This window comes from Columba livia, chromosome 1 (genome assembly GCF_036013475.1).
Source record: "Columba livia isolate bColLiv1 breed racing homer chromosome 1, bColLiv1.pat.W.v2, whole genome shotgun sequence".
Classification (NCBI taxonomy): domain Eukaryota; kingdom Metazoa; phylum Chordata; class Aves; order Columbiformes; family Columbidae; genus Columba; species Columba livia.
The window spans coordinates 175,707,208-175,734,813 of NC_088602.1; the positions used below are offsets into that span (position 1 = coordinate 175,707,208).

The following is a 27,606-nucleotide window of genomic DNA, read 5'->3' on the forward strand; positions in this document are numbered from 1 at the left end:
TAATTGTGCGCTGCAGATTTTTCTCTCTCTAACAACTAGTGTTTTTTTCTAAGGGCTTAGCACTTAGCAAATGAACCCTATAACCTGTATATTTAATAAAAGGAAGAAAAAATTAGCCCTTGTGGGAACATCATGTTTCAGATATAGGTTAATAATACTTGTAAATGTAGAAGCCTTTGAAGATCTCAATTCAACTGTGGGAAAACTTAAGTTGGGTAATTACTCTCAAGATGCTGCTGATGTGCTGTCAAGCAGAATTAACCCTATGACTAGGCCTATCTACACAATCTGCTATAAGACAGCATTGTCTGTATCGAGCTCTCAAACCAATTAACGGGCATGTTCCAATCAGATTTATATTGCCCACTAACAATGAGTTCTACACATGGTCATGTCTGTCACAGCAGGACACGAGGTCTGACCAGCAAGAGACCTGTTAAAGGATGTTACGTTGGCAGCAAAATGCATTTCCCCAGAAATTCTAAGGAGGAAGTACAATGTCAGATCCTTTCACGTTGCATCAGGAAGGAGATGTATTTTGGGAAGTTACAGTCCTCGTTTTTTCAAAAATAAATGACCGAAGCTCAAGAACTAATTGCAGATTTATTTTCTTCTTTTATTTTATAAGCTTGTATATGCAGGTACATGTAGATGTATTTTACACATACTATATGTATTTGATATAATTGGCATTGTAATCCTGTACCAAAGGTCTGTGCTACATTCAACAAATATCAAACCAATCATGATATAAAAAATTAACATGTTCACACCCCTAGTTACAGTTAAGCCATGAAAAAGGAAACAACTCTCTTCTTCCTCCTGCTCATTCTCCACATTCCCCCAGCGCTCACAATTTATAATGTCTTCCATGTAACTCTCAAGTGATGAATAGATGGAAGGGAAAAAAAAGCATAACTTATGGTCCTAGTTGGTGTTTATGAAGTCCCACCAAAAGCACAGAACAAATACATTATGTTGCTGATGTACAATCACTGCTCCTGTTGGCGGTGTATTTCAGCTGGCATTTACACAGTAACTTCCCACAGGATGAAGTCCTCACCCTGTGAAAGGCGCATGTTGGTAACTGGGGGAGAATCCCCCTGAGTTCTAGGGAAATCCACTTAGCATTTTATTTACAATATTCTCCTCAAGCTGCAGTATATCTGTCTAGACTGTTCTCTCTTGCTCATCACTGTATCAGCACCGCCTCACTACCTACATAGTCAGAGACAACGTATGAATCTCAGCCTCATCATCTGTTTATCTCCACAATCAACTTCTTTGCTGCCTAAATTCTAGATACTTCATGTTAGTAGGTCAAACAAAGACCCTGCTTCTCAGCCTGCATGGCTTGGCATGGACATATGCACTGCAACTTGCAGCATCAACAAACTGGCTAAGGGGCCAAGGTGGCAGAGAGGACATGGGGAGGAGGGTCACAAGGGTCACTGGGTACTGCAATGAGTACCAGAGCTTCAAACAGTCATAAATTATTGGGTAACAAATCAGGGAACTGATACGGGGCGATAAATGAATAGAACTTTGTCTGGCAACAGCAGAATAGCTATGAAAGAAAACACAACATGGGAGGTATCCCTAGGAGCCAGCAGGAGGAGAAGGGTCACCTGCATTATGGTCACCATGTCACTTTGGGAAAACAATGCAAAATTTAGGACACAGTATTACAGAATTGTTAGAGATCTTAGAAAGGCACAGAAAAAAAGGGAGGAAAATAATGAAGTGTCTTTGGCATTGTAATTAAGCAACAACTAGCGGATGTGAGAGAGAAGCACTCTGCAAGAATACAAAATCATCTTGACTACCTGAAGGATTGACAAAGCTTCCAGCAATTTCCATGCAACCAGCACTTTTCATCTAGATCTTCCAATATTGACATCTTTTTCTTGACAGAATGCTAGACAAAGATACTAGAAACTAGTTGCACGTAGGTATTAAAAATATGCAACTGAAAACGAGCCAATAAACAGGATAAAATAAAATGCTGAAGGTATGTTCCAAAGGGATGTTCTGCTACATGCAGAAATATTCACTCTGGCTCCTTTATACTTTTAAAACTACATTAACTAGAAGGAAAAACTTTTCTGTGCATTGATTTTTATCATTGTACATATTCCAATATGCAACTTAAGCATCCTACCAAAAATAGGCACCTTACAGAGCTGACTTCACAAACTGTCTTTTCTCATCAATCACACCAAGAGAGGAAAGAAACCCCAACAAACAGCAAATAGCGTTCTGCATAGTTTCTCTTATTTTTGCCCCACAGGAGTATTCTGAAAGTCACAGAATCATTCATAAATATCATTGGAAAGGAGTCTATATGCATAAAGAGAACAAGAGGGTATTTATAAAGTGCTTTCCATTTCCAACTGTGATATGACTTAAATACACACATCACATGGCAATCCAAATGCCAAGTAGTTCATCTACTCACACACAATATGCAAGGAAACAGTGAGTTACTGCAAAGGTTTAGCTCAGGACAAGGTGCCACGATACTTTTAAAGATCCCAGAAATAATTAAATCAAACACAAACTGAGGCTGCATCTGGAGTACTGTGTCCAGTTCTGGGCTTCCCACTTTAAGAAGGACAAGGAAATACTGGAGGGAGTCCAGTGGCAGGCTACGAAGATGATTAGGGGTCTGGAGAAGAGACTGAGAGAGCTGGGTCTGTTCAGCCTGGAGAAGGCTGAGAGGAGGTCTCATCAATGTTTATAAATATCTCAAGGGTGGGTGTCAAGAGGATGGGACCAGACTCCTTTCAGTGGTGGCCAACAATAGGGTGAGCAGCAAAGGGCACAGACTGAAGCACAGGAGGTTCCATCTGGATATGAAGAGAAACATCTTTACTTTGAGGGTGCCAGAGCACTGGAACAGGCTGCCCAGAGAGGTTGTGGACTTTCCTGCTCCGGAGACACTCAAAACCTGCCTGGACACATTCCTGTGCGATTTGCTCTGGGTGAACGTGCTTTAGCAGGTGAGGTGGACTAGATGATCTCCAGAGAACCCTTCCAACCCCAACTATTCCGTGATTCTATGAAACAATAAAATATATGATGGTCACTCTATCTGTACTGCAAAGAGGCGCAGGATTTCGACCTGTTCCTTTTAAAAGGCACCATAAACCAGATGTTTGTACTGCCAGCTACTGAGAGAGAGAAACAGAGTACTGATAATCACCATGTGTTCCTATAGTGTGAATTTTAAACTACTACTTTCCAAAGTATGACTGAAGTGCAGTTTTTCAGCGCCACATACTATGGTGTGACCAGACACACTACAGCTGAAGCTAACACAGATCTCCTATTGCCAGGGATGTGGGCTTTTGGCAAGGAAAGGGCAAAGAGAACTTGCCGCAGAACCTCTAATCTCGTGTTACAACTGCCTTTTTCTTTCACCCTTCTTGAGGAAGTCTTTTTCAGGTTTATTCAGGTTTTGTTGAAGCCCAGCATTGGGAATAGCCTTTGAAAGCCCCACAGCTCTCTCAGAAAGCACCTGATGAAACCTCTACAGTTCTGATCTTTTTGTTTTAATACTGAAGAAGTCATTGACTCCTCTTGGCTTTCTTACACCTCTGCATTAGCAATTTATACCAGGTTTAATTTCAGGTACATACATACACATAGTGAAGCATAATGTAGGTTAAGACTAACTGAAAATTAGTTCTGACAAGCAGGGTGACTGAAACAGTCAATACAAAGCAGTGTGAATGTCAAACGGGCAATTAGGTATCAGACTTAGAAGTTTACATAGAATCCATCGAAATTTTGCAGTTAAAATATCCATTAAATTCTTAGTAAAATCAGTAGAAGGTATCTATAAATACATCTATGATTATGGGAAAAGTTTGCATTTCTTTCCTCTTATTTCTCAGTACCTTCAACAATGATTTGCAATTCAGCCGTGCTGAGCAATAAGTAAGTCAAAACAATTTCACAGGCTTGTCTCGATGAGACATTGAAGTATTTAATGTTACATTTCAAGTCCCCTTTTCCTTCTTTTTTGAATCCTGACACATTTCTCTTAGGAAATCTACATCAATATTTGCCTTTTGGAAAGGATGCTTGCTGAAATGTACTCAGCCTAGCAAACTGCCAGATCCACCATATACCCTCTACTTGTTTTCACTGTTGGAGATGGCATCCCTCAGAGAACACAAGCAGAAGGAAATTTCAGGTTTGCTGTTGTATTGGCTTGTAGCTGGCAGTCTCATTCGACTCACTCCTTGCCAGTGACCTCGGTGTGCAGTGATTCAGACAGTGCCTTGATACATTTGTGGGCAACAACCACCTCAGTACAGTGGAGCTGACTGACTGAAAAAATAAGAGTAGGTGGCTTGTGGATCAAGGAAAAAAATGAGATGAAGTGTTTTTTTGTTTTCCAAACTTGCTCTCCTAGACCTTAACATAAAAATCTTTCCAGACTTCAGATTTCATTGCTTCATTGAGGTAGAGAAATGAAGGTTCAGCACCAGCCAAGAAGCTGCCTGTTAGAGGATATTAAAAACTACCCATGAGCTGATTAGGAGCGCAGAAGCATTTGCTGTAATGACTGCAGCTTCTCTACTTGCCAAGCATCCAGTGAAAGGAGCCTTTCCCCAAGAGCCGTGGAGCAGATCCACCCAAGGCCAGAATTGTACCATTCTTGCTCCAAGGGGCTCTTGAGGACCAGGAGGACAAAGTCCTGTTCCAAACCACTACAGAAATTAGTAATCACCAGCTCAAGCTCCCATGATGGCCCCAGGCTACAGCTGTGATAAGCTTAGCACATTTTCAGTATTTGAGTACATTCAGATGTGGAAGATGCCATGGACTGTATTCACAAAGCAACTTTACTGAAGGGATTGCAGTAAATACAGCATTCATATTGAAGGTCATCCTCAGAGGTGGACTAAACTGCCAGATTCTAGATGGCTCCAAGGTAGATGAGCACTCTCCTGCTTTCATTTTTGGTAAGGTGATTAGGACTGCATAACAATTTGTCATCCAGCAGTGACACAGTAGACTCAGAACAGAGGCTTCAATCAAAAACTGAGTAAGCAAAAGGAAATCAGTGCTCAATGGTAACAACGTTACCGATTTGTAACTTCACCAGCTTTTTGTAGGGGACAAAAAACTGCAGAAGTTCTTGCAAGTTTTAAGATCCTCAAACTTCTTGGAGCTACAAAAAACCTATTAAAATCTGAGTTTGGATGAGAACTGATTGGTAATACTGCCTACTGACCAACTCCTACACTGCAAAAGCTTAACTTACTCCAAACAAATTTTATTAAACAGAAGTTGTTGGGTTTGACACACAAAACTACAAGTGTTTTGAGAAAATGGAGAGTCAGTCAGGGCAGATGAAGTTGCTCAAGTGGTTCTATCAGATCTCATTAGAGATACTACAGCAGTTACTTCCTATGGGCTCTCCTAACCATATAGCCAGTCCTGAATTGTCATTTGGCCGCTCAAAGGATACAAAGACTATTAAGAAAGCTTAGAGGCCATTAGTTAAGCACTCAGCACCAGGTCAAGGAAATTCCTTGTATAGGTCTAGCCTGGTAATTGAAATCCTCCCTTGTGTTGTGAAGACGAGTGGTATAATGCTAATGGCACTGCAGCATTGCCCAGCCACACTTTGCTTTTCTCATGATTTGCTTCTGGATGTCTGAGAGATGTTGAGAAGACCCGACACAGTTCAACGAAAATCAAGTGAAAACATGACAATGAATAAGAGTGTTGCTATTTCTCCTAGTGCATGTTCAGAAGAGCCAACACCATTACCAAGAATTCCTTCCAGGAAGCAATAAAGGCAGCAGTGGGTGATTTATGAAGACTTGGCAATTCATTCCTTGGCCCTAAAAATTGGAAACTGACACAACAATAATATTTCTTTTTTTAAAAGGAAATCATTCTCCCAGGCTTCCCAATTGCCATCTATACCACACCTTTCTTGCATGGTGCTGCATGTGGTTTATTAAATATGGAATAGATCCTCTCCTATGGCAATAGTGTGAGTTGCGGATTTTACTCTGGTCTGTTCTAACCTCCTTTTGCCACGGCTGTGGACAGAATGGTATTTTTTGCATGGCGTACAAGAAAATTACTTGAAAAATTAAAGTAAGCGCAACCTTGCAAATACACTTGGCCCTTAGAAAACATCAAGGATTTGAGTGGCGTAGGTGCTGCTCTATGAACTGACACAGAAACACAGAACCTTGCTGCATGGGCTGTCCAGCCATGATAAACATGGCTCACAACAAATGAACAGGAGCAGATACAGTTGATAAGCATGAGGGTTTTTTCTTTGGCTGATTAGTTTTCTATCAGATCAATGTGCTGCATTCAGACATGCTCCAGCCACACCAGGCGAGGTCCCGTGAAGGGGAAGCCTTCCCCTCTACTCTGCCCTGGTGAGACCACATCTGGAATACTGTGTCCAGTTCTGGGCCCCTCAGTTCAAGACAGACAAGGAACTGCTGGACAGAGTCCAGAGCAGGGCAACAAAGATGATTAAGGGAGTGGAGCACCTCCCTTATGAGGAAAGTCTGAGGGAGCTGGGGCTCTTTAGCTTGGAGGAGACTGAGGAGTGACATTATTAATGTTTAAAAATATATAAAGCGTGACTGTCACGAGGATGGAGCCAGGCTTATCTCGGTGACAACCAATGGTAGGGCAAGGGGTAATGGGTTCAAACTGGAACATAAGAGGTTACACTTAAAACTGAGAAGAAACTTCTTCTCAGTGAGGGTGACAGAGCACTGGAACAGGCTGCCCAGGGAGGTTGTGGAGTCTCCTTCTCTGGAGACATTCAAAACCCGCCTGGACGCCTTCCTGTGTAACCTCATCTAGGTGTCCCTGCTCTGGTGGGGGGATTGGACTAGATGATCTTTTGAGGTCCCTTCCAATCCCTAACACTCTGTGATTCTGTCTGAAAAAAACACCCTAGAGAAAGGTGGGGGGAACAGAGCTGCTTCTTTTTGCATAAGCCTGCAGCTAGATTGGAGTCATTGTAACACAAAACCACATAAGGGGTGGCTTGCAGAAAAAGGAGGTCCTTGAGATTAGTTTATTGTCTCTCTCATTTATAGCTTTCTTTAGGCAGCTGTAGGAGACTGTCTGGTGTGAAAGTTCAGAGATGCAATCATTAGATTCAATGTCATGATTATGGATTTTATGTGTGAGGCACCTTTGATAGTGGAAAAAGTTAAAGTATGTTATCCATAAAGCTTGGGAGGTTTCTCATAACACTAGTACAAGCAGGTAGATGAAGAGATGTTAAATTCCTAATTGTTTCTTTTATCTTTCCTGTGATAGAGACAGAGTTCTGTTTTAAAGACGTACCAAAACCCAGGTCTTTCATCTGGAGTGTAAAATTCATGTGTTCCCTGACCTCACGTGTCACATGGTAATGAAACAACGTAAATCAGAAATGTTAAAAGTTGAAGTTTGTTAATATTACTGCTGAAGCTCCAGTCTCTTTCCTGGTTAAACTGACAGGTCCATAGTCCAAATATATATATTTACAGATTACAACAACACAAGAGAAAAAATTAATGGACACCCAATAAGAAACAAATGGAAATGCAAGTTTCAGATTACTATCTGGAAATAAAAAATAAAAATTAAAAGAATATTTTAAAGCCTCAAAACTACTACAAAACCAACTTGCATTTTTAATGTGGCAATGGACTTTCTTTGTATTGTACTACCATCTTACTCCTAAGAGAATACTTTGGTGATTCACACTCTGTGGGGAAAATTTAGCAAACGGGATACATTTTGCGTTCTCTTATCTGTGTTTCCTTCTCACTTTTTTTAGCTGTATGGGCTGAAGCAGTCACCAAGATACAGGAATGTGTCTTTCTGAGTTGAGGGAGACATTATATACTGATATTTTGAGGTCAATAAACAAAAGAAGATGGACACCTATCAGCCTATCCATTTGTTCCTAACCTTGCCAGCAATTTCAGAACAACTGGCTGAATTTGATGTAGACCAGAGGTGGCAGGAGCTCACAAAGCAACACAAAGACTTTGTGGAGATTGGGCTAAGGCCAGTCCAGCCTTGGGACCCAACCAGCAAGGTGTTTTTTTCAGGTGCTCATTGGCCTGGGATTTATTAGAAATAAAAAAACAACTTCCCTCTTTCCCTCTCTCTCCTCCCATAAAATCCATGGGGAGTCTCAAAGAGAATCTGAAAACAGGGACATTTCCATATAGCTCATTTCACACAGAAAGTCCAACTCATTAACTCAGAAAGTCAAGACTATGCCAAAGCATACTGCACACTTGAGATAATCACAGGTTAAGTCTCATATTGCAGTTTTTTCCCGTATTAAATGGATTGTGAAAGCAACTGGAAACTAGTTCACATTCACTTATGTGAACTATTGCTGTCCAAATCTCACCCCACAAAAAACCTACTCTTTCTCCAGCAGACGATGGAAAGGAAGCCTGTCTTAAAGGTAGAAGGTGAAATCCTGGCTCCATTGTATTCATTTGCCGAATCTGAATTAACTTCAACAGAGCCAGGACTTCTGCCATAAAGATTTAGCAATAGTAGGCAGGGGATGTCTAAATGGCAGAGTAGAAAACCAGCTAATGGGGACTTTAGATCCCCACTTTGTAACCCCATGCTGGGCACCACAGTAACACATGACATGAGAATATTGCCTTGGCTAAGTTCGTAACGATCAGTTTTCCAACTCAAAAGATTCACGTTATTGCTGAAGTTTCTGCAGGTAATCCTCCTAACACAAGGAAGGAGGAATCAAACATAACAGAGATGAAATGCTTCTTTCATCTTTACAGACAGTCTCTTGAGAACAACTATCACTGCCACATCTGGTGATCCTGGAGCTACATCAATTTTATTTTCCTTTGTAACCTATTACTGACCCAATTTTCTCTATTATTAGCGCTATCCTGACCATCCTGCTTCATGCTGCTTTAAAGGCACCTCTTCAAGTGAAGGAGCCTGAGTCAGTGTGAAGGACAAAACAAGCAAAAAAATTAAATTCTTCATCAGAATGAATACAAGCAGCCAGAAATAAGAAAAAGCACATAAACAACTGAATCTGTGCAGGACAATTCAGTGACTGAGATAATTCAATCAGCACTGCTTCTAGCACCAAATTTAGGGCCGTAATTCCCACACTACTTCTAAAGAGTATTTTTCCTGCAAGACATGAAAGCTGTTATTTCTTTCCTAATCATTGCTTCCGTTCCTAACCTAGCTCTCCATGTGCACTAATTGGGATGCATGAAGATTCAATAAGTAATGCTATTTTCCTGGATTTCGTTTTCTTAACTGCTTGAATTCTAAAAAAGCACCTTCTTTTTTCTCCATTATTGGATACAATGCTGTAGCATGTGTGCAGCATTGCTGGTCAGGATCCAGATATTAAAGCTACCTGTGATTAAAGCTACCAGCCAAAAATCATATCTAGCCGTACAGTGATATACTGTGTTAAAATTACTTCACATGGCTGTATAAGAAGAAGAGGGGAAAAAAAAGAATTATTAGTTTTTACACTCAATTACCTATTTCACCAGAATGTTATCTTACTATCTTATTTATTTACTACGTTTTTATCTTTACTGTAATACTCATTTTGCTACAGCATTATTATTTACATTGCTTCTCATGTATCCCTTGTCAATTTGAATGACTTAAATGATCTGATACGATTACGTAAGTACTGGAGTATACACAAAATTACATGGGAACACAACACATAAACTAAGAAACAGAAATCTCAAAACTGTGTTTAGCATACTCACTTGAATAAAGGAGTCCCACAAACAACACATTTGTATATTCCTTGAGCTTTATGATGTGTGTACTCCCCCTCAAAGGCACTGGGAAAACAACAACACTACATTTTAAAAATAAATAAAGGAAATTTGGGGGTTTTAAAAATTATTAAATTAGCTAAGACTTTAGAAAAATGTTACAGAAAAAAAAAAAACACAAAAACAAAACAACCACGATTTAAAAGTTGGCAGTTGTTTTTTATTAAAGGCAGCAAATAAAGCAGGCACAGGAAAAGGGGAATGTCCCCATTAGCGTGCCTCAGGTGTTATGTATCATGCAAGAGGAAGCGAATTGTCCCACAGTTCAAAGGACAGAACAACAACAACAAAACGGGAAAAATGGGGGCCTTCCCCAATTTGGCAAGTGAAATGCAAGTTTTCATAAACACGGGTTGTTTGACACGTAGCTCAAGCTGAGCCACCACTCTCAGGCCTGTGTTTGGGACACGTGCAGGCAGCGGGCCTGGCCGTGGTGTGAGGCGCGGGGTGCCGGCCGCCCGGGAGCCGCCATGCTGCGGCGCTGGGGCATGGGCAGCCCGCCACGGGGGCTTTGTAGCTGAAAATGAAATAATTGGTCCACGATTTCAAGCTGTGAGTGCCTTATATTTTTAGTTGAAAAGCAATATTACAGCTTTAAGGGAATATTTTTCTAAGTTAACAATCTAAAAGGCTAGGAGGTCATTCATCTAATACGAATCAGCTGCGCGAGCCCAACAAAAAGCCTATGTGCTCGGCAGCTTGTTTTTATTATCCTTTCACCCTTTTTATGAGGTCCAATTTTTTTTTTTTTTTTTTTTTTTATAAACAGGATTTTTAAGAATGACCTAATCTCCGATTGTTTGTGTGCATTAAATCACGTTGTTGGTTCTGTACACAGGAGTGAGGAGGGTCGGGAGGATGGCAGGGGCAGAGGATGAAGGGGGCCAGGGTGGAGAGGGCAGTCATGCCCCCTCAGCACATCCAGCTGCACGCCGTCAGGAAGGTGCTGCTGATTAAGCGGGACCCCACGTGCGGCCGAGAGCCCTTTGCAGGTCATGAATGAAAACAAGCAGTTACATCATTAGTACGTTCAGAGCAGAGGTAAAGCCAGGGCCTTATGCCAAGCTCAGTGGTATAAATTAGACAACAAAAAATGGCTGGGCCTTGGCAAGTTACCTTCACGCTGGAATCAGCTGAGAGAGACTTTATTCACTAAAAACAGTCTTGGAAGCGAGTCTTTTTTTTTTCCCTCCAGGACTCAGGGCTGGCTTCCAGCGACTAAAGCCATGTGAGGGCAGTTATTGAAAATTTTTGACATTCCAACCACAAATGAGCCAATAAATACCTTCTCCACATGTGCTTCAAAAAGAAATTGGAGTGGGGTGGAAAAGAACTAAATTATGCTACCTTCTTTCTGCAGCCAAAACGTCTATACTTACAATGGCCACCTTCAAAACTTCAGCCTCCTGGCACGGGGCCATTTCCCTCGTGGTTCTGCTTACTGCGATGTCTTCCAAAAAAAGTGTACCTAAACCACTATTACTACCACACATTTTGTAGTAAACTAAAAACAGACTTTAAACATGAGCCCAGTGACTTTATAAGACACGCAGTGTTCATTAAAAGAAAAAGTCACACAAGACCCCTGGCCTCGGCCCCCGTGCTGCAGATGCTTGTCTTTGCAGTGGTGTTAATTTGTAGGGGTTAGTAAACAAGTGCAGAAAACCGGGGGAAAAAAAAATGCCCAAACCTTTGCGGAAAAGGTGAGGAAGCCCCACTAAAAGGAGAGAAAAGGAAGATGCCTGTGTTTGGAGGACTGCGTTTCCTTCGTCCTGCCTTACCTTTCGGTCCCCTTCTCCTGAGTGACATGGTACTGCAAGGGTGTCAGCCGCTTCCTCAGCTCCTCCTGGGAAAAGACCACCTTACAGTCCTTTTTATCCCTACATGACCCTGCAAAGGGAGAGGATATGGGAGAAGGAGCCTTTTTAGCTTAAATCCCGAATAATTGCTTTGGCAGACGGCCACAGCATAGCTTCTGCATTCACTTGTCAATGACCAGACCAATCCCTAATGCACGAAGAATGGCTCAGCTGAACTGCAGCTGATTATTTCTTCAAATCCAAGTTTAAAAATGAACTTGGCTTGACTGCCAGGTGATTCCACTGGAGCAGTGACCATGTGCTACAGCCAAAGCCCTTCGGTGTGTTACACGCTAAACTGTTGCGCACACAATCATTCACAAGCAAGTAACATTTTTCCAACCGTTTAAAAAAAAGAAAAAATCTGCAAAAAAACCCCAACAACTATGGCTGAGACGTTCTTTACAAGACATCTATATTGGAGACTTACGGTAATGGGCATATGATGTTCAGCCAACAATTTCATTACCCTTTAATGTACCTGAAAAACAATTCTAAATCTTTAGAATTCCAATAAGGTTGATTTAACGTCTAGTCGCATCCTCGTCCTTTTACTTTATAACGTTAACCATTGTATTTTTTCACTGTTGAAGCACTAGACCTGGAGCCCTGAGGAGCAAGTCATTTCCTTATGCACAAAGCCATACAAGGTTCAACAATAAACTTGTCGTAAAAATTAGGGTTGCTATTGAAATTAGCCTCCTTTGAAAACCTCACCTTATGTTTTGCTTAATTCACACAGAAAATCCAAGGAGTACATAAGGATTACTGTAGGAAAACATTTGTATAGTGCAGAAATTCACACCACATCAAGAAAGAAAAAACAACAAGAAGTTTGCTTTTGAGAATGAAAACTCCCAAAGTAGTAACAGAAATTGCCAAATATTCAAGTAACTTTGATAATTGCTTGCAAAAATTAGCTGACAAAAATACAGCAGGGAAAAAGCTCTCTAATTATGACAGTAATTCAAATACGGTACAATTAGAAATAAACAGTCCCAACAAAAATATTTTTTGCTAGTAATGTATATACACTCATAAAAAGACCAATTGTGCTCCCGAAGTAAAGGGAACAGAGCTACCCATCTGTATGTCATTTAGTACAGGAGAGGCAATGGCAGGTTTAAATTACATGGTATTGGATTGCAATTTCCTAACATTGGATGCTTTTCTGCTTTTTTACCTTGAGTCATTACTAAGGAGTGTTCATAAAAAGTAGCTTAAAGCACAGATGCTTGCAAATCATTTAAGAAAAGATGTTTCTTTCTTCCTCCCCCTCTTCTTTTCTCATTTTTTTAACGTGTGGGGGTGGGTGAATACGGGAGAGAGAAAAAGAATAATGCTGTTGGTCACTACTGACTAACCCTAGGAAGTATTTTCAGGAGGAAAAAAGTAAAATTGAAAACATCTGATTGAAGTAAATAGTGCAAACATAAAAAGCTTTACTAGTGAAAGAAAGGTATTGAAAAGCGACTTTATTTCATAGATTAAAAATTACTTTTGATCTAAACATTCTTAAAAACAGATTGTTTTCCACTCTGAGCCATCTCATTAGCTGTGCTGCAGAGCCTTCGTTTTAATGGCAAGCTTTGAAAGAGCACTGCTGTATGCCTTTGTTAGCTTCAATCTTATTTGGGAGAGGGATAAAGATTTCATTCCAGGTCTCTTTGTTTGTCTTTCAAGAACCACTAAAGCAGTATTCACACAAATTTTGTAGGAATGTGCCCTGTGCCATAGCTTACAAATTATTTGGTTTTGGTGCACTTAAAGGTCACCTTCCAAATTAGCAAAATTTTCCTACATCCTGGCTTTTCAACCTTAAATGTAAATATTGTTTCCTAACTGTAAGTGAGGTTTGTTCTTTATAACATTTGGTTGCTTATTTAAAGATGTCAAACTTTGGAGGTTTTTATTCTCCGAACGTGCAGGGCTCTAGGACTAATAAGTCTTTCAAAGTATAGCTAACAGGGAAAGGAAGCATATGCATTATATAAATAGCTATTGTTATGTTGCATTACACAGCTCAGAAAGAAACTGTTCGAGAGACAGTCTCTCATCTAAAATTTCAGTATTAAAAAGTAGTGTAGAGAGCAGCAATGACTTTTACAAATCAACATCTCTTCACCTTTAAAAATATCTTGCAATTGTTTTTTTTTTTAAATTCTATTTGCTCTTTAGATGTTGCAAAAAAAGCAAACTAAGCATAACTTCACTTTGGAAAAAGCCAGAGAAAATAGAGAATGTTTTAAAGAATGGCCAGTATTCCCTCTTTACTCTTCTTGAATAATTTTTCATCTATTTTAGAAATTTAGTGTTCTTCAATTAATGGGCTCACTATCTGCACAGGAAAATAACTATTTGATCCACAACATAGATCAGAAGTAGGAAGCGTATCGGAAAAGCTTTTTTATCCCTATTGTTTTTAATAATTAACTGCATGTTTCACAATACAGACAAGTACTTATGTCTACAGGGGAATTTTGCCAAACTGCAGAGGGGTAAACTGCAACCTACCCCAACAAAGGACTCTCCAGGTTTGTAATTTAACGGAGTATACATCAGCAAAAAGTTGTAGTTGCACTACAAATCGAAAAGGAAATATCTTGGTCTAATGCTCAGCATTCAAGAACAGCCCTATTCAATTAATTGCACTTACTACTTAACTGCTAGCAACAAAAAGATAGCTTAGTAAATTAATTGCACTATTTCTATATTGCCAAAGAGCCAAGAAGGTAAAGCAAGACTCACCCCTGACCGCAGAAGATGTCAGGATAGGTTATCTGAAACAGGGCTAGACCACAAGCCTCAATAAAATGCAATGAATCCTAAAAACTACTGGATGAGATTTGAGAAATACAGTCCTTTGTTCAGGAAAAAAAATTACATGCAAGAGGAACAAAAGTGCTCAACTTGCAGTACAAGAGTCGCTGCTTCTATTTTTTCAACTGCTTCTTTACGGCACATATGAGATGTCTGCTGCATTCAAGCCAAACATCTTTATCTTGGGAGGGGACAACACAAATACATGCCCAGTATGAGGGAAACTGTCTCTAGAGTAATGCAGCTGTTATATTGAACTCATTATTAAAGGAGAGAAATAAGATGCAGGCTGAGCACCTTCCTCAGCCTGGTTGCCCAAAGGGGCCAGGTTTGAGCTGTAGAAAGGGTTACCATACAGGCAACAAACTTCTTTGGCAACTGAGGCATAAAAGCAGGCTCACCGCTCATTTGCATATTATACAGTTCAAGGCAGAAGAGAAAAAAGGTCATAAGTTTTACAATAGCACAACACCATTAAAGGTGAGGCTAAATTAAGTACACTGTGAAGATAACAGAGTCTGGATTCATTAGATCTGTATTAGGACTCTGGATTGGATTTCACTTGCTCTTCAGAGGTGATGCTCTCTCAGCAACGACTTTTAGAAGGGCCCAGGACAGCTATGGTCCTAACTCCAGTTAGATCCCGCTGTTAGGAGAGGTGAACAACAGCAGACAAAATTCCCTTTATATACCACTGCAGGACTGGAGGACAAATTTAATCTCTCTAACCAGCGCACCTCGCACCTTGGTGCCTTTGTTGGGGTTGGTGCTCATTATAAGAGCAACACGGGCAACTGTTCCACAAACGGGCACCAGTGTTTCCACATGAGACCACCTGCCTTTAGCCTTTGCCAGCAGCTACAGCTGCCCTAAAAGCCACTAAGATTCCAGAGCAGGATGGAAGGCTTTGTGAAGAAAAGGCCAGGCTCACAAATCTTAATGCACAAACATTTAAAAAAAAAAGCTGAGGAGAGTAAAACAAACACCAGCACAAACCCTTTCAGACTCTTCATGGTGTTCCTGTGCTTAGGAATGGCTTTTCTGCAAAGCAATGCAGTGCACACTGCCATTTACTATTCACCCACAGCCTACGGGCATTTCAGAGTTCAGCTCTGGGGTCCTCTGTATAAATGAAGTGAACAGAAAGTATTTTCTGGGTGTTGACCTGATAATGAAGACATTAAGCATCTCACCTCACATATAAACTCCAATTTCAATTACCTTTTCAAATCTGTGGTTCATAACACAGGCATGTGCTATTTCCTTCCACATAAGCAATCACAAGAAAACTAGCAACGAGCTACGTCCAGACAGATGGACACAAGTTAGCAGACCATTACTCCTCACCACTCAGCCCTTCACCTGCTCCAGCATGCTGGAGGGTGGTGATTATTGTCTGACATGCCCTGAAATATCATGGCGTTTTGCCTGATGGCTTTCCCTCTTCAAATAGGCTTTTGAACCGCTGAACGATTTTCTCTTAGGTTTTGTTGCTTCCTATCACTGAAATTAACTCAAGATTTCAACTGCGTGGAAGACACAGCATACATTTTTCGCCCTTCCTGCATGCTTATGTTCCACTAACATTAATGGACAATCATGCACTGAGCACATACCATTAAGACTTCCTGAATTAAATACAGAAAGGTCAAATATTCCATCCGAGCACAGCCATATAATAAATCGGGCTTCTAGTTTCCAGTGCTACTTCTTTTAATATAGCCAAGCAGTTTTTTAGGGGTGTTCCAGCGTATTTTATTATTCATATACCACCCCAGCCCCAGTCCTGCAATGTGACCTGTGTGGGCAGACTCTTGAGAATACACATAGCTCCAACAACTACATAAAGGTCTACAAATGTAACTTAGATTACAGGATCTGGCTCTAAGTATACATCTCTCCTTCTCAAAGCCTGTCCCCTCACGAGTGGGTCATACCTTAGTCACCGATGGTAAATTATCTCAAACTGACATTAAGAGGAATCCTGCAAGGTTAAAAAATATTTGCAAACATTTATTTAAATAAATATCCTTACATACGCTGTCACTAACATTCAGTATTTTTAAAAGTGGAATATCCCATTTTTATTATTTCAAATTTAATTTACACCATTTATGCCCTTGTTTACAGTTGTTTCTCTCTGTGCTTAGGAAAGGACAAATGTACAACCCTCTGTTTCGCTTATGTTAGTCTGTTCTCTGCAGCGTTTAGTCCACAGCCTTGGGAGAATGCCACAGCATCCTCTCACTGCAAACAAGCCAGGAACTGCTCATCTAGTTAAAAAAAGGAAAACTAACCAAAAATCTTGAAAATGCAAATGGATGCAAATAATTCTATTGGCTTGTAAGGTGAAAAACACTGTTTTAGAAAACCTGTGTTTTACATGATAGATCTTTTTATAATCCCATCACAAGCCATTTTAAATTACACAAGCATGCTGCTGACTAGGATAGATGCTGCAAAAGATCTCTGAAATGCGGGGAGGTAAAGTTTAAGTAAAATCCAAACTTCATCATTAAAAAAACCCTTTTAAATGTTTTACACGTTGCAAAACAGATCTGTGTTTCTTCGCTAAGGGATGGCTCCTCTGCTTTCCTGCTATAGGTAGCTAACTCCCACCTGCTGTTGAAATACAATTTGCAGTTTCATGCAAGCATTAGGAGCAATGGGGCGAAGACCATTTCCACTATATTGTGCATAGAAAATCCAAAAAGGAGGGTACCAGGGCAATAGTTAAGATTTTGGGTCAAATGCCAGGTTCTATCTTTAAAAAGTACCACCCCAAAATTAATTGTATTTAAAACAAAAACCAACAAAACAACTTATTAACACCCAGAAGGGTCCCATGGCCACAAGGGAAGGGCAAGCCCCTTCTTTGTAACACCCATGCAACACCTAACAGACCTGTCACATTTATTTTTTCTACCGGGTCATCTACATGGCTTGTGTTTCATATACATGTATATATACTGAGTCACCATCAGAGCTCTCCTGTATATGAAAACAAACTTCTCAAGCACTAAAAAGACCCAACTATAAACTCCCAACTAATGCATCTCCCCTGTGCACCCATTTTCTTTCCAAATAAAGTGGTACTGGAACTCCCGTGGTCCCAATACAGGCAGCATCAATGGGAAGGGAAGCTGCCTTGTTGTTTCCTCAGGTCTGCAAGTATCTTTGCAGCAGGTTATATGGCCGAGATAGCCACACAAGCCAAAGAGACACTCCCTGGAGAAGAAATCTGAAGCTGCCTCCCCTCCCTGCAAATGTAGAAAACGTTTAACAAAAAGACTGAAGTGTATTGTGAAGTGGGGAAGGGGGAAGAAAAGCAGCTCCATTTGTCTTCTCAAGGATGTCTACTTTACTTCCTTATCTCACGTTGATGAAATAAATGTCACTACCAGCTACATTCTTGGTCTTGCAAGCTTTCAAAATTCTAACCACTGAGGACTCCAGCTGCACCCTGCCCTGGCCGGTGGAGGTGAAGGTGGCTTCCCCTGGGGCTTTTCAAGCTGTCATCTTCACCAGCACTACAGCCGTGGGAGCAAGCGGCTGCTCAGCCAAGGTTGGTGAACAGAAGCAGCTTCAATTAAGTGGAGCAAAAGCTCATTATGTTATAAACTGCCACTTTTGTTAGCCTTTCTGCTGAGACGGCCAAAGACGGAGTACACGGGGCAGCTGACCTATTTGCCTTATTCTTGGATACAAACCAGGCAAGACAAGATCAAGATCTATTGGTGCAGCAGCAGAGGAGGGAACATTAATAATGATGGATTTCTCTTCCTCTCTCCCCGATCAAATAGAGAGACTTCTGTTTTGCTGATATGATCCTAGCACCTTTCACAGGCACTAAAATTGTTTAAATCCAAAATGAGTAAGGCAGAGACAGTGAGCACTCTGTATCTGGTCAGTAGATTTCTGACAGAATCAATAAAAGGGTGCACAACATATGGAAAGGCATTTTATTAACAGCAGAATTAAGCTGAATTTAATAAGAGTGCTTTATGCTACCTTTTGCATTTAAATATTTCGGTAAGCCATCAAAATAAGTTTATTCACACGGCTTTAATAAAGGTTTAACCCTGCAGTGGAAACAATTAAAAAGTCAGCATTTGCCAGCAGTTACCACAGTGCTGTGTAGCTTATTGTGGCATTCAGGCTGTTGCTAAATCCTCCTGCTGCTTCCTCCACAATAGTGATGTGTGGCCTGTGAAATGAACACTGCGTTTCAAGAATCAAGGTGCCACAATTTATACTTGGGGTGGGAATGGAGAAGAAGGAGCAGGGTGGGGAGAGGTCTCTCTTCTCCTCCAGTTCCCCACAACGGCCCAGACCTAAACCCCTGCAAAACTCAGTCTGTCTCCAACTGTGCAGGACTCCTTTAAGCAAAGACGCAAGCAGGCACAGTGTGCTCCGTGGCCTTCCATGCCACATCTCCAAGTGCTGAGGGACGTACTCAGTATGAGGACAGGAACAGCTGGAACACACTGTGTTCCAGCTGTTGCTCTGCTATGGAAAACACTATTGCCCCCTCCCCTCTAAACTTGCTTCAGGACTAAGGTAGAGAAGCAGCCAAAAAGGTTAGTAACTGCCAACTTCTTTCCCTGGCGGACCTTGTGGACTTCCCTGTGTTTCTGTAAAATTCAGCCATGCTTTATGGGTCAGGAAGATGGGGTCAAGCCCTAAAAAAGGGCTTTAAGAGGACTTGGTCAGGCGCTTCTCCTGCTCTGCTGTCCTTGGGAGTCCTTGATCTGGGCCAGGGTGTTGAGCAGGGAGACCTTACCTGTGGTGCACAAAGCTGCAGCGCCAGAGCAGGGCTGCCAGCAGCTGCCGTCCCATGAGAACCTCTCCTCCGGCTGGAGCAGTGGGCAACTCCGTCCCTCAGCCACACACCCCTTTCCAACACAGCTTCTTTTGAAGGAAATCATGAGATGAGACACAAATTTAGCTTGGAACTAAGAATAAACATTTTCTGCTTCTCAGCCATCTCTGGGACAGAATTCCTCTCTACTCACTTTCTCTCAAATCATGATCTATGCTGTAGCAACCTGTGGTTAACCTAACAGTTAAGCTACAATAATATCTGTGTCACTGGTACCTGACTCCCAATCCACACTCTCTAGACCCATTCAGGGTACCATTAAATTCTACACCTCCTAAGCTGCCCCCTGGATCATCTCCTCCATCACTTCCAAACACACACCCTCACTGACTTCAGGGTTCATGTGTCCATCCCCCTAACTTGCACCTTTTCTTGCTTGCCCTCCCTCAGCTTTGCAATATATAAAATCTCCTGCCTTTTTGTGTGCTGTCATCTCTCCTTTACATCACATTCTTCTCTGCGACCTTCATCACATACTTCTCAGAGAAAGGACAAAGCTGGGGACTGCTTTTAATTGAAAAAAGTAAAGGCAGTCCTTAAAGGACTCTCAGACCTTCTGTTATAAACAGACAGTCCAATAAACAAAAACGTAGCTTTTCATGGGAGACTTTAGAACACAGAAACATTGTTAGTGCTGCAACTTCATTTTTCCATACCCAACTAAGCAGAAAATGCAGTAAGCCTGAGCTGCAGAGGGCACAGGAATGGAATGCAGGAAATTTATGAGCTCCCAGAATTAAAACACTCCTGCAAGAAAGGTAGAAATGGCTTGTGGTGGGTCCTTTATGGGAGCAGGAAGGGAAAGCAAATGACCTTAAGAGATCCGTCAGGGAACACATGAAGGAACTGGCTCTGTGAATGGTCTGGGAGCCCAAGAAAAATCTCATCATCCCTGTGCTACTCAGTGCCAGAGTCACTGAGGAGCCTCGATCCAGACGATGCAGGGACAAGTGACTTCTGTCTATCCAGCCAACGTGGGAGAGTGCAAAACTCTGCCAGAACAAGGAGTTAATAAGGGGGGAAAAGCAAGGTACAAACAAAAAGGGTATATAAACAAGGAGGTTCTGGTCTTCTTTATGATCCCAGCTCTTGCAAGCATCAGGCACAATAAGTGTATTACTCCCAAGGAGATATCTACAAATAAATTTCATTCTAAACTGCATTAAATAAGACAATCTAGATGGAATACTATTGTACAAAAGAAACATTTGTAAATACAGAATAACATCAAATATATATTCCCATTAAGACAGCTAGATACAAAGATAATTTTTAAAGCCCATTTTCAAGCCATTCCAAAAATATGATAATGTTATGCTCTTTTATGATAATGCTACTATCATGTTATGATAATTCCACTATCACATGACTAGGAGGCAAGCATGCACACAGACATTTGTATAATAATGACACACAAACAGCTTCACATGCTATTTACTGTTGCGCTCACATACTGCTTGTTTTCAAGACCCTTCTCAAGCATTTATCAAATTCCTCATAACTGCTGGGAGGTAGTCAACTAGGTAATTTGTACAACTGTATTTTAAGTTAAAAAAATCAATTTTTGTTCCAAATAGATATTTGCTTATTTAAAAACAATAAAAAAATCAGTGCCATAGAATTGAATTTTAATTTTTGCCCCCCAACCTGTTCTGAGGAACAAGTACATTCAGCTGAGACTTTGTATGACGTATTTAAACCCAGAGCAAATTTTTATGTTCAAGATATAAACCCCAGAAAATAGGGATTTATAATGAAAACATTGACAGGCATTTAACCATAGCCACACTAGCAGGTGTTGCTATACAATATATCAGTCTTACTTTTATTTTCTTTCAGAGCATGTGAAGAGACATCTGTAACAGTACATCTTTGGTGATACACTTTACGGAAAGCTATGGGAAAGTTATAACATACATTATGGAAATTATATCTGTAAACATAAAAACATGCAGTATGAAACGTTTAGACATACTTAAGTAACACAAAGTTTGATAGCAACTACTGTACTTTGAATACAAGTGACTAAGGTCTGTTCTAGAGTTTTTGTTGTTAAAGCCAGATCTGACAAACACCACACACAGAGATAACTCCACTGACACGAGAGCTTGATTGTTCAGAGAGACAAATGCATAGAAATGGCTCATGTATGTAACTGTTTGCAAGATCTGCTCCTAAAAGCAATACTTCATGCCAACAGATTACTACTAAAAATCCAATTCTGAAATGGGTAATTTTTTGTTCACTAACAATTCATTTCCATTTTATGGAAAGACATTATACTGAAACTTGGAATTAACAAAGATTTAATAAAACAAGGTAGGAGAAACTATACTATATACATTTACTTAATAAAGACTTGCACCATATGCCCAGCACCATCTTCATACAGATGTATTGTACTTTAATCCTAGAAAAGTATGGTTTCCTACTAGTAGTTATTTTAGTAATTAAACACTTCGAAACAATTTAATATTATCTAGGACTTTATTATTTCATACAGAAAAAAAAACACCTAAGTCTACCACTGTAATTTCTTCATCATTACTTTTACTTAACTTTACAAGCACCATAATTTTCTTAGATCTACAGGAGAGGAAAAGTCAAATTATCTCATGCAAAAAATGTGATGTAAGCAGCACAACATTCAAAGTGTTAAAGAAATAAAGGATTTTTTAAAGAAATTAGAACCCATAATAATTAAAAGACACAGCAAAGCAAAATAAGCTATCTTTTTACTTTATAGCTTGGTGGTCTGCTACAGAAAACTTATGTACATGGAATGTGCATAATCGTTACTTGTATCAGTTACGTGCTGGTGTTCACTAAAGCAGCTGAAGTAGTTTTTACATTAAAAGTTTGGAGGGTTTTGTTGTGGGTTTAGGGTTTTTTCAAAAAAGAAGATTGAATTTCTGTGAACTAATCCTGGCAGGTGCTGAGTGCATCCTACATTTCCAAAGAAATTTAGAGCATTCAACTCTAATAAAGGGGGCTTAAGGAGCAACACTTCTCCATCGCACAACAGACACAATGGAGCTGTAATCATTCCTGAAAGCTAAGAAACCTCGAACCAATGTGAGCGTAGTTTGTGTACGAGCAGAGATCGACGTGATTTTTCCCAATGCTCACGCTTTTCTCAAAATACTTGTAAATGTTCATAAGGTCTCAGGATGTACTTTATGTATGAATGACTCCTAAATGGGAAGCTTTTCATAAAGTGCTAAGCATGCACAACAGCATATGCTTAGTGCCATCTACTGGGAATGTCTGCTTGTGCTCCAGCTTTACAATGTCGGCTATAAAAAATGTTACAGGGGCAAACCGTGCACCAGGTTTGCACAAACTCAGAGTTTAGTCCTAACAATGGATTTAAAAAGTATTTTAAAATACAATTTGGAAGAATAGATCCGCACTCCAGGTGCTGATATAGAAAGAGAGCAAGTGAAAAAGCTTCACGAGCACAACTGTTAATTCGGTTTATGAATAACCCAGCGTAACTCGCACACACGTACAAAATAGTGTTTCAAAGAAGAGGCAGGTCAGTCCTGTTCCAAGACACTTCTTAGTATTACTTCATTTATTTAACTTTTTTGGGAAAAAGAAAAAAAAAATCACTTGCTTCTGATCTACAACTATCACTTTATACTAATCACTTTTTTGTACCACTTTGTTCCTTACAGGAAGGACAGAGGTTCCATTCCAAGCATAAAAACCAAAGTGGCACATTTTTAACTGCGTGGACTCTAAAACTGCTTCGGGAAACCAAATTTACAGCTCTGCCGGCACTTTGCTCCCTCTCATTGAATGAGCAGGGGTGCCAGGAGGTTAGAAAATCTCCTTCCATATTGAATTTGCCATTTAACCAGCAGAAGATCAAACTCCACACCACTCCAGACTTGGTGGGGACCCAGCGCAGTGCTATGGTTGCAGGGCTGCAATTCACACAGAACTGGGCGGTGGGAAAATTACTAACTCAAGTGTTGCGTTATGTTATGAAAAAGTCATGAGAACTTGGGGCGTTTTCTGTGCATTCAAAAGTTAAAGTCACAGTGCACTGTGGCATTTAAGCAGATGTTGGCTCCAGATATTGTTCCCATGTTTAATTTGATACATGCTATACTATTTACTTGCAATCCCCTCCATACACCCACTTTGCACAAAAAAACAAAACAAAACAAAAAAACTAACCAAAGGCAAAACAAGTCTACATTAATTTATAAGCATCTGGGGAATTCAGATTACTCTTAAAATATGTGAGATATGTGATTGTATATTATTCCACTGCCAGTAGATTAATATGGGTTTATTATACATATATATATATATATATATGTACATAAAGCAGCCAGTCAGTGGAACTCTATTAATGAGAATAGAACTCTAGAATGGAACTCTATCTATTAATGTCTGCACAGTTACGGATCAAAGAGACAGGAATAAACAGCAGTGTTATGAGCTTTTTATTCCAAAATTTGACTACTGGATTGTGTCAGAAAAACAACTTGACAAAATAGCTAATAATGTAATGCTTCGCAAACAGATACACCATAGAAAAACCCTCCCACAGCCTGTGTTTCTAGCTGACCAACTTTGAGATCTCATTTTCAGAGCAGGAACAAAATAGCCAGCAGACTGACTGCCCCCATTTTAAGGTAGACACCAGCAACACGAGCGTGCATCCAACAGTCCATAATGAGGGCTAAGGAAATTTGCTTACCCTGTATTTTTAGGATTTTAAATCTGGCTCAGCAGCAAATATAACAGGAAACCAAGGTCAGGCTGACACAATGCGGGCTATTCTCCCTCTTCCTCAATATGTGTTTGCAACTCCTATCTAGGTTAATGGGAGTTTTGTGCACATGTGGGGGGAAACAGAACACAAATGCTACAAAATTGGATGCAGATTTAGTTCAAATAAAGTGTAATCAGCTCTAGAAAAATCCATCAGCTTGAAAACTGATGTCTTATCACTGAAAAAATCTTTAAAACATCACCTCCACATGGTTTTTAAATATAGCTCTGGGAAAAAGTGCTCGTAACATTTTGCACCCTTATGAACCAGTTGTGAGTGAAATACAGACACCCAAGCTGGTTCTTTTTTGATGCTTCAAATACTGATCAGCCAGGATCGTAGCTTTTTTAATTTGAATGTCAAGAAAATTCCTAGTAACGTTCAAAATTAGCTCAGTGCAGCTTTTATTTTCTCCCACATAACCATGTACACTGACATTACTATGCAGACATTAGATACTGTTGCTGTTTCAGTGAAAAACAAAATAATTAGGTTCAAGGTTTGCATGATATAACCAATCAATGTAGATGGAGTCTTATGGAACCCTTCACAGACCTAATAGGAGATCCTGGACCTTACATGAAAAGTGCAGCTGCATCTGGGCATTCAACTGCAGGTTTCCATTTATTTATCTAGAGGAGTGTCACATAACTAAAGATGCTGTCAGAGGAACGTAAGAATTAAGTCTTAAATTCTGCACACTTTTTGTACATAATTTTGAGTGCAATGTATTTGTTTTATAATAAAAATGTAAAAAGGGATACATGGAGTGTAACTATAATATACCGCTAAACATTTTGGAAAGTATTTTTAAATTCTTTGATCTAATAGCAATCAATATGCTAAATTCTTTTATGCATCTTTTTACAAAAGATATATCAATGGCATTTAGTAAATTATTTCCAGTTTAATTCTACTATTTTTTCTGAGAATTAGGAAAACAATATAAAATTTAAGAGGAAATATGTTGGACAAGGAAGTCAGACAGCATTTCCAAGTATCATAAAATCTCGTATGCGGAAACCCTCACTCAAGCCAGCGACTTTTATCAAACAAAAAAGCAAACAATCTTCTGGTTCAAAGGAAAATTTAAACAACCCAGAGCAAACCATAGCACATATAGTTTCCTGCAGCAGAGACACCCATTCCTACAAGGGCCTTCGTTACGCATGACACAACAAGCAGCACCCATTCAACCTGAGGGAAGCCCACAGGCTCGCAGGGCCACTGGCTGGCTCTTTGTCACCAAATGCAGCAGGTTGAATGCAGACATCACTGTGATTTCCTCACCAACAAAACCAGAGGCAAAGAACAGGGGCAAGAGCTGAGTAGGGAAGAAAAAGAAAAAAAAAAAAAAAAAAAAAGAAAAAAATATGAGAACAAATTAAAACATCAAAAATGTTAAGATACATTCACAATAAAAACAATGCTTACAACTTCATGAGACCATCATGTTGGAGTATAAGTCTAAGTGCACTTTTCTTAGTATGTTTAGCCCATTTCTGACGCATCCACCCCTAATATTTTGATATATATTAAATAGTATCCAGTGAAGCAACTTTCTATGCTACCAAGCGAGAGGGAGGGGGCATTTTTATAGAAGGCATTCACAACAGCTGCTTTACCTAACAAACTTGGAGAAACTCGGGGTAGCAACCTACATAGTCTCCAGTGAGGAGGTACCTCGGTAAACCTCAGGACCTCAGCTAGATAGCAGGAGTCCTGCTTTGAACACCCAGGAATGCCTGGCAGATCAAACATGCGGACTTTTCTATTTATTTTATTTAAAACGAAATCACACTCCACAACATTTCTGAATAGTGAAACCAGTCACTGCTAAAATTTTTTCTTTTGATGACTTGTTTGAGGAACGTGACATTTCATTGTAATAAACTTGCCAGATATCTTAAAACCACAACTTCTTTTTTTTTAAGGCAGGAAAAAATTCACATTGTAAACTGTCCATGAGATATATTTAAACAATCTTCCGGCCAGTTTAAATATAGCAAACACAGAGATGGCAGTTGCAGGATTTTATTTTAGAAGGATTTAATGCATGAATACTAATTGTTTCATTTACCCACAATGGAAAAGAGGAAACGCAGCTGCCCGGCAGCCCCAGCTCCCTTCAGGAGAGTATGTGGCACCAGGGATGGGAGCCAACCCCACAGAACCTGATAACGAATTTCTCGTGTACTCTGGTGGGGGCAGGATCAGGCCCCAGATCACTATTGAGAAGCAGGGCACAACTCCCCATCTCCTCCCAGGTGTCCTCTCGCTTTTCAGCGTGTGGCAGCACAAGAGCTGCAGGACGCTGGGTCCAGCCATGGCCCAGAGCAGAAGCTTGTCCTTGGGCATCTCCCCAACCTGGGAGAACCTGATCACAGCATCACCCTGAAGAACAAGCCCGCAATACCCGGCCATAGGTATTACAGACCACTCTGGGCTGTATCTGACGGAAACCTGCTCGCATTGACATGCCCGAAACCCCGCTGCGAAACCCGAACATCTCTGCGCTGCTGAACGGCGGCAAAGTGTGTGTGGGGGGTGGGGGGCGGGGGGGTAGGGGTGCACGGCAGACAGCCCGAGAGCACCATTGCACAGAAATAAACCTCTCATTGTCACAATGACATGGGGGGTCACAAGGACATGGGGTGGTCATAATGACATGGGGGACACAATTACATGGGGGGACACAGGGACATGCGGCGGGAGCGCGCAGAACAAAGCGGCGCTCCGCCAGCCGAGGCGCCGCCTGGCGGCCCCGTCCCGGCATCGACGAGGTCTCCGCTGCCCCGCCTCTATGGTCTCCTATAGGTCTCCGTTGAGCCACTCAGCGCGGGCACACGCGGGCACCCACCGCGCACGGCGCAGCGACGACGGGACGCACCGCGTCACCTCCCCCCGAGCAGCCCCGCGGGCCACCAGCCGCGCTCCTGGCCGGGCCTCCCACACCAGCACCGCGTCCCTCCCCTCCCCTGTCAGGACCCCCAAGTCCCCCAAGTGTAAACAGCTTAAAGGAAATTATTCGAAATTCCCGAGGATTATAAAATAGATCCTGACCTCTTGAAAATGTCAAGTATTTCAGCGTTCACCAAAATGTTGTTATTTAGTCTCAAGTATTCATAAAGACTCCGAGGATATATAAGTCCTGAAAGCCCAATAAAATAGAACTGAGTGTTCATGAAAGTATTTTATTGCAGTTAACATTTTATTCTTTTACTGCTGACGTTTTGATCACTATTTTTATTTACTCTGTACAGTACAGCAATGCCCAGTAGGGGACCTCCTGGTGCTAGGTTCTGTATGCACATCAACAAAGCCCTTGCCATGGGGAGCTTGAAGACCAAGTTTAAGAACTGCTGGCAAAAAATCAGTAAAAACAGCAAA

At 40.7% G+C, this 27,606-nt stretch overlaps 1 protein-coding gene across 10 annotated transcripts in view; it reads right to left on the minus strand.

The window, feature by feature from the left end:
* The window catches only part of MSRB3 (methionine sulfoxide reductase B3), an 89,749-nt gene that overhangs the window by 43,885 nt on the left and 18,258 nt on the right, over positions 1-27,606 (minus strand). For 4 of the 10 annotated variants that reach the window (XM_065048566.1, XM_065048558.1, XM_065048562.1 and 1 more), the window contains exons 2-5: positions 25,414-25,540; positions 21,248-21,319; positions 11,645-11,753; positions 9,792-9,869 (exon numbers count right to left, since the gene is read on the minus strand). In XM_065048566.1, coding sequence (XP_064904638.1) covers positions 9,792-9,869; positions 11,645-11,753; positions 21,248-21,319; positions 25,414-25,489 — 335 coding nt within the window. In that variant the 5' untranslated portion in view covers positions 25,490-25,540. The remainder of the gene's footprint in view (positions 1-9,791; positions 9,870-11,644; positions 11,754-21,247; positions 21,320-25,413; positions 25,541-27,606) is intronic. The other 6 variants (XM_065048564.1, XM_065048559.1, XM_005499808.4 and 3 more) reach the window with 4 other exon arrangements.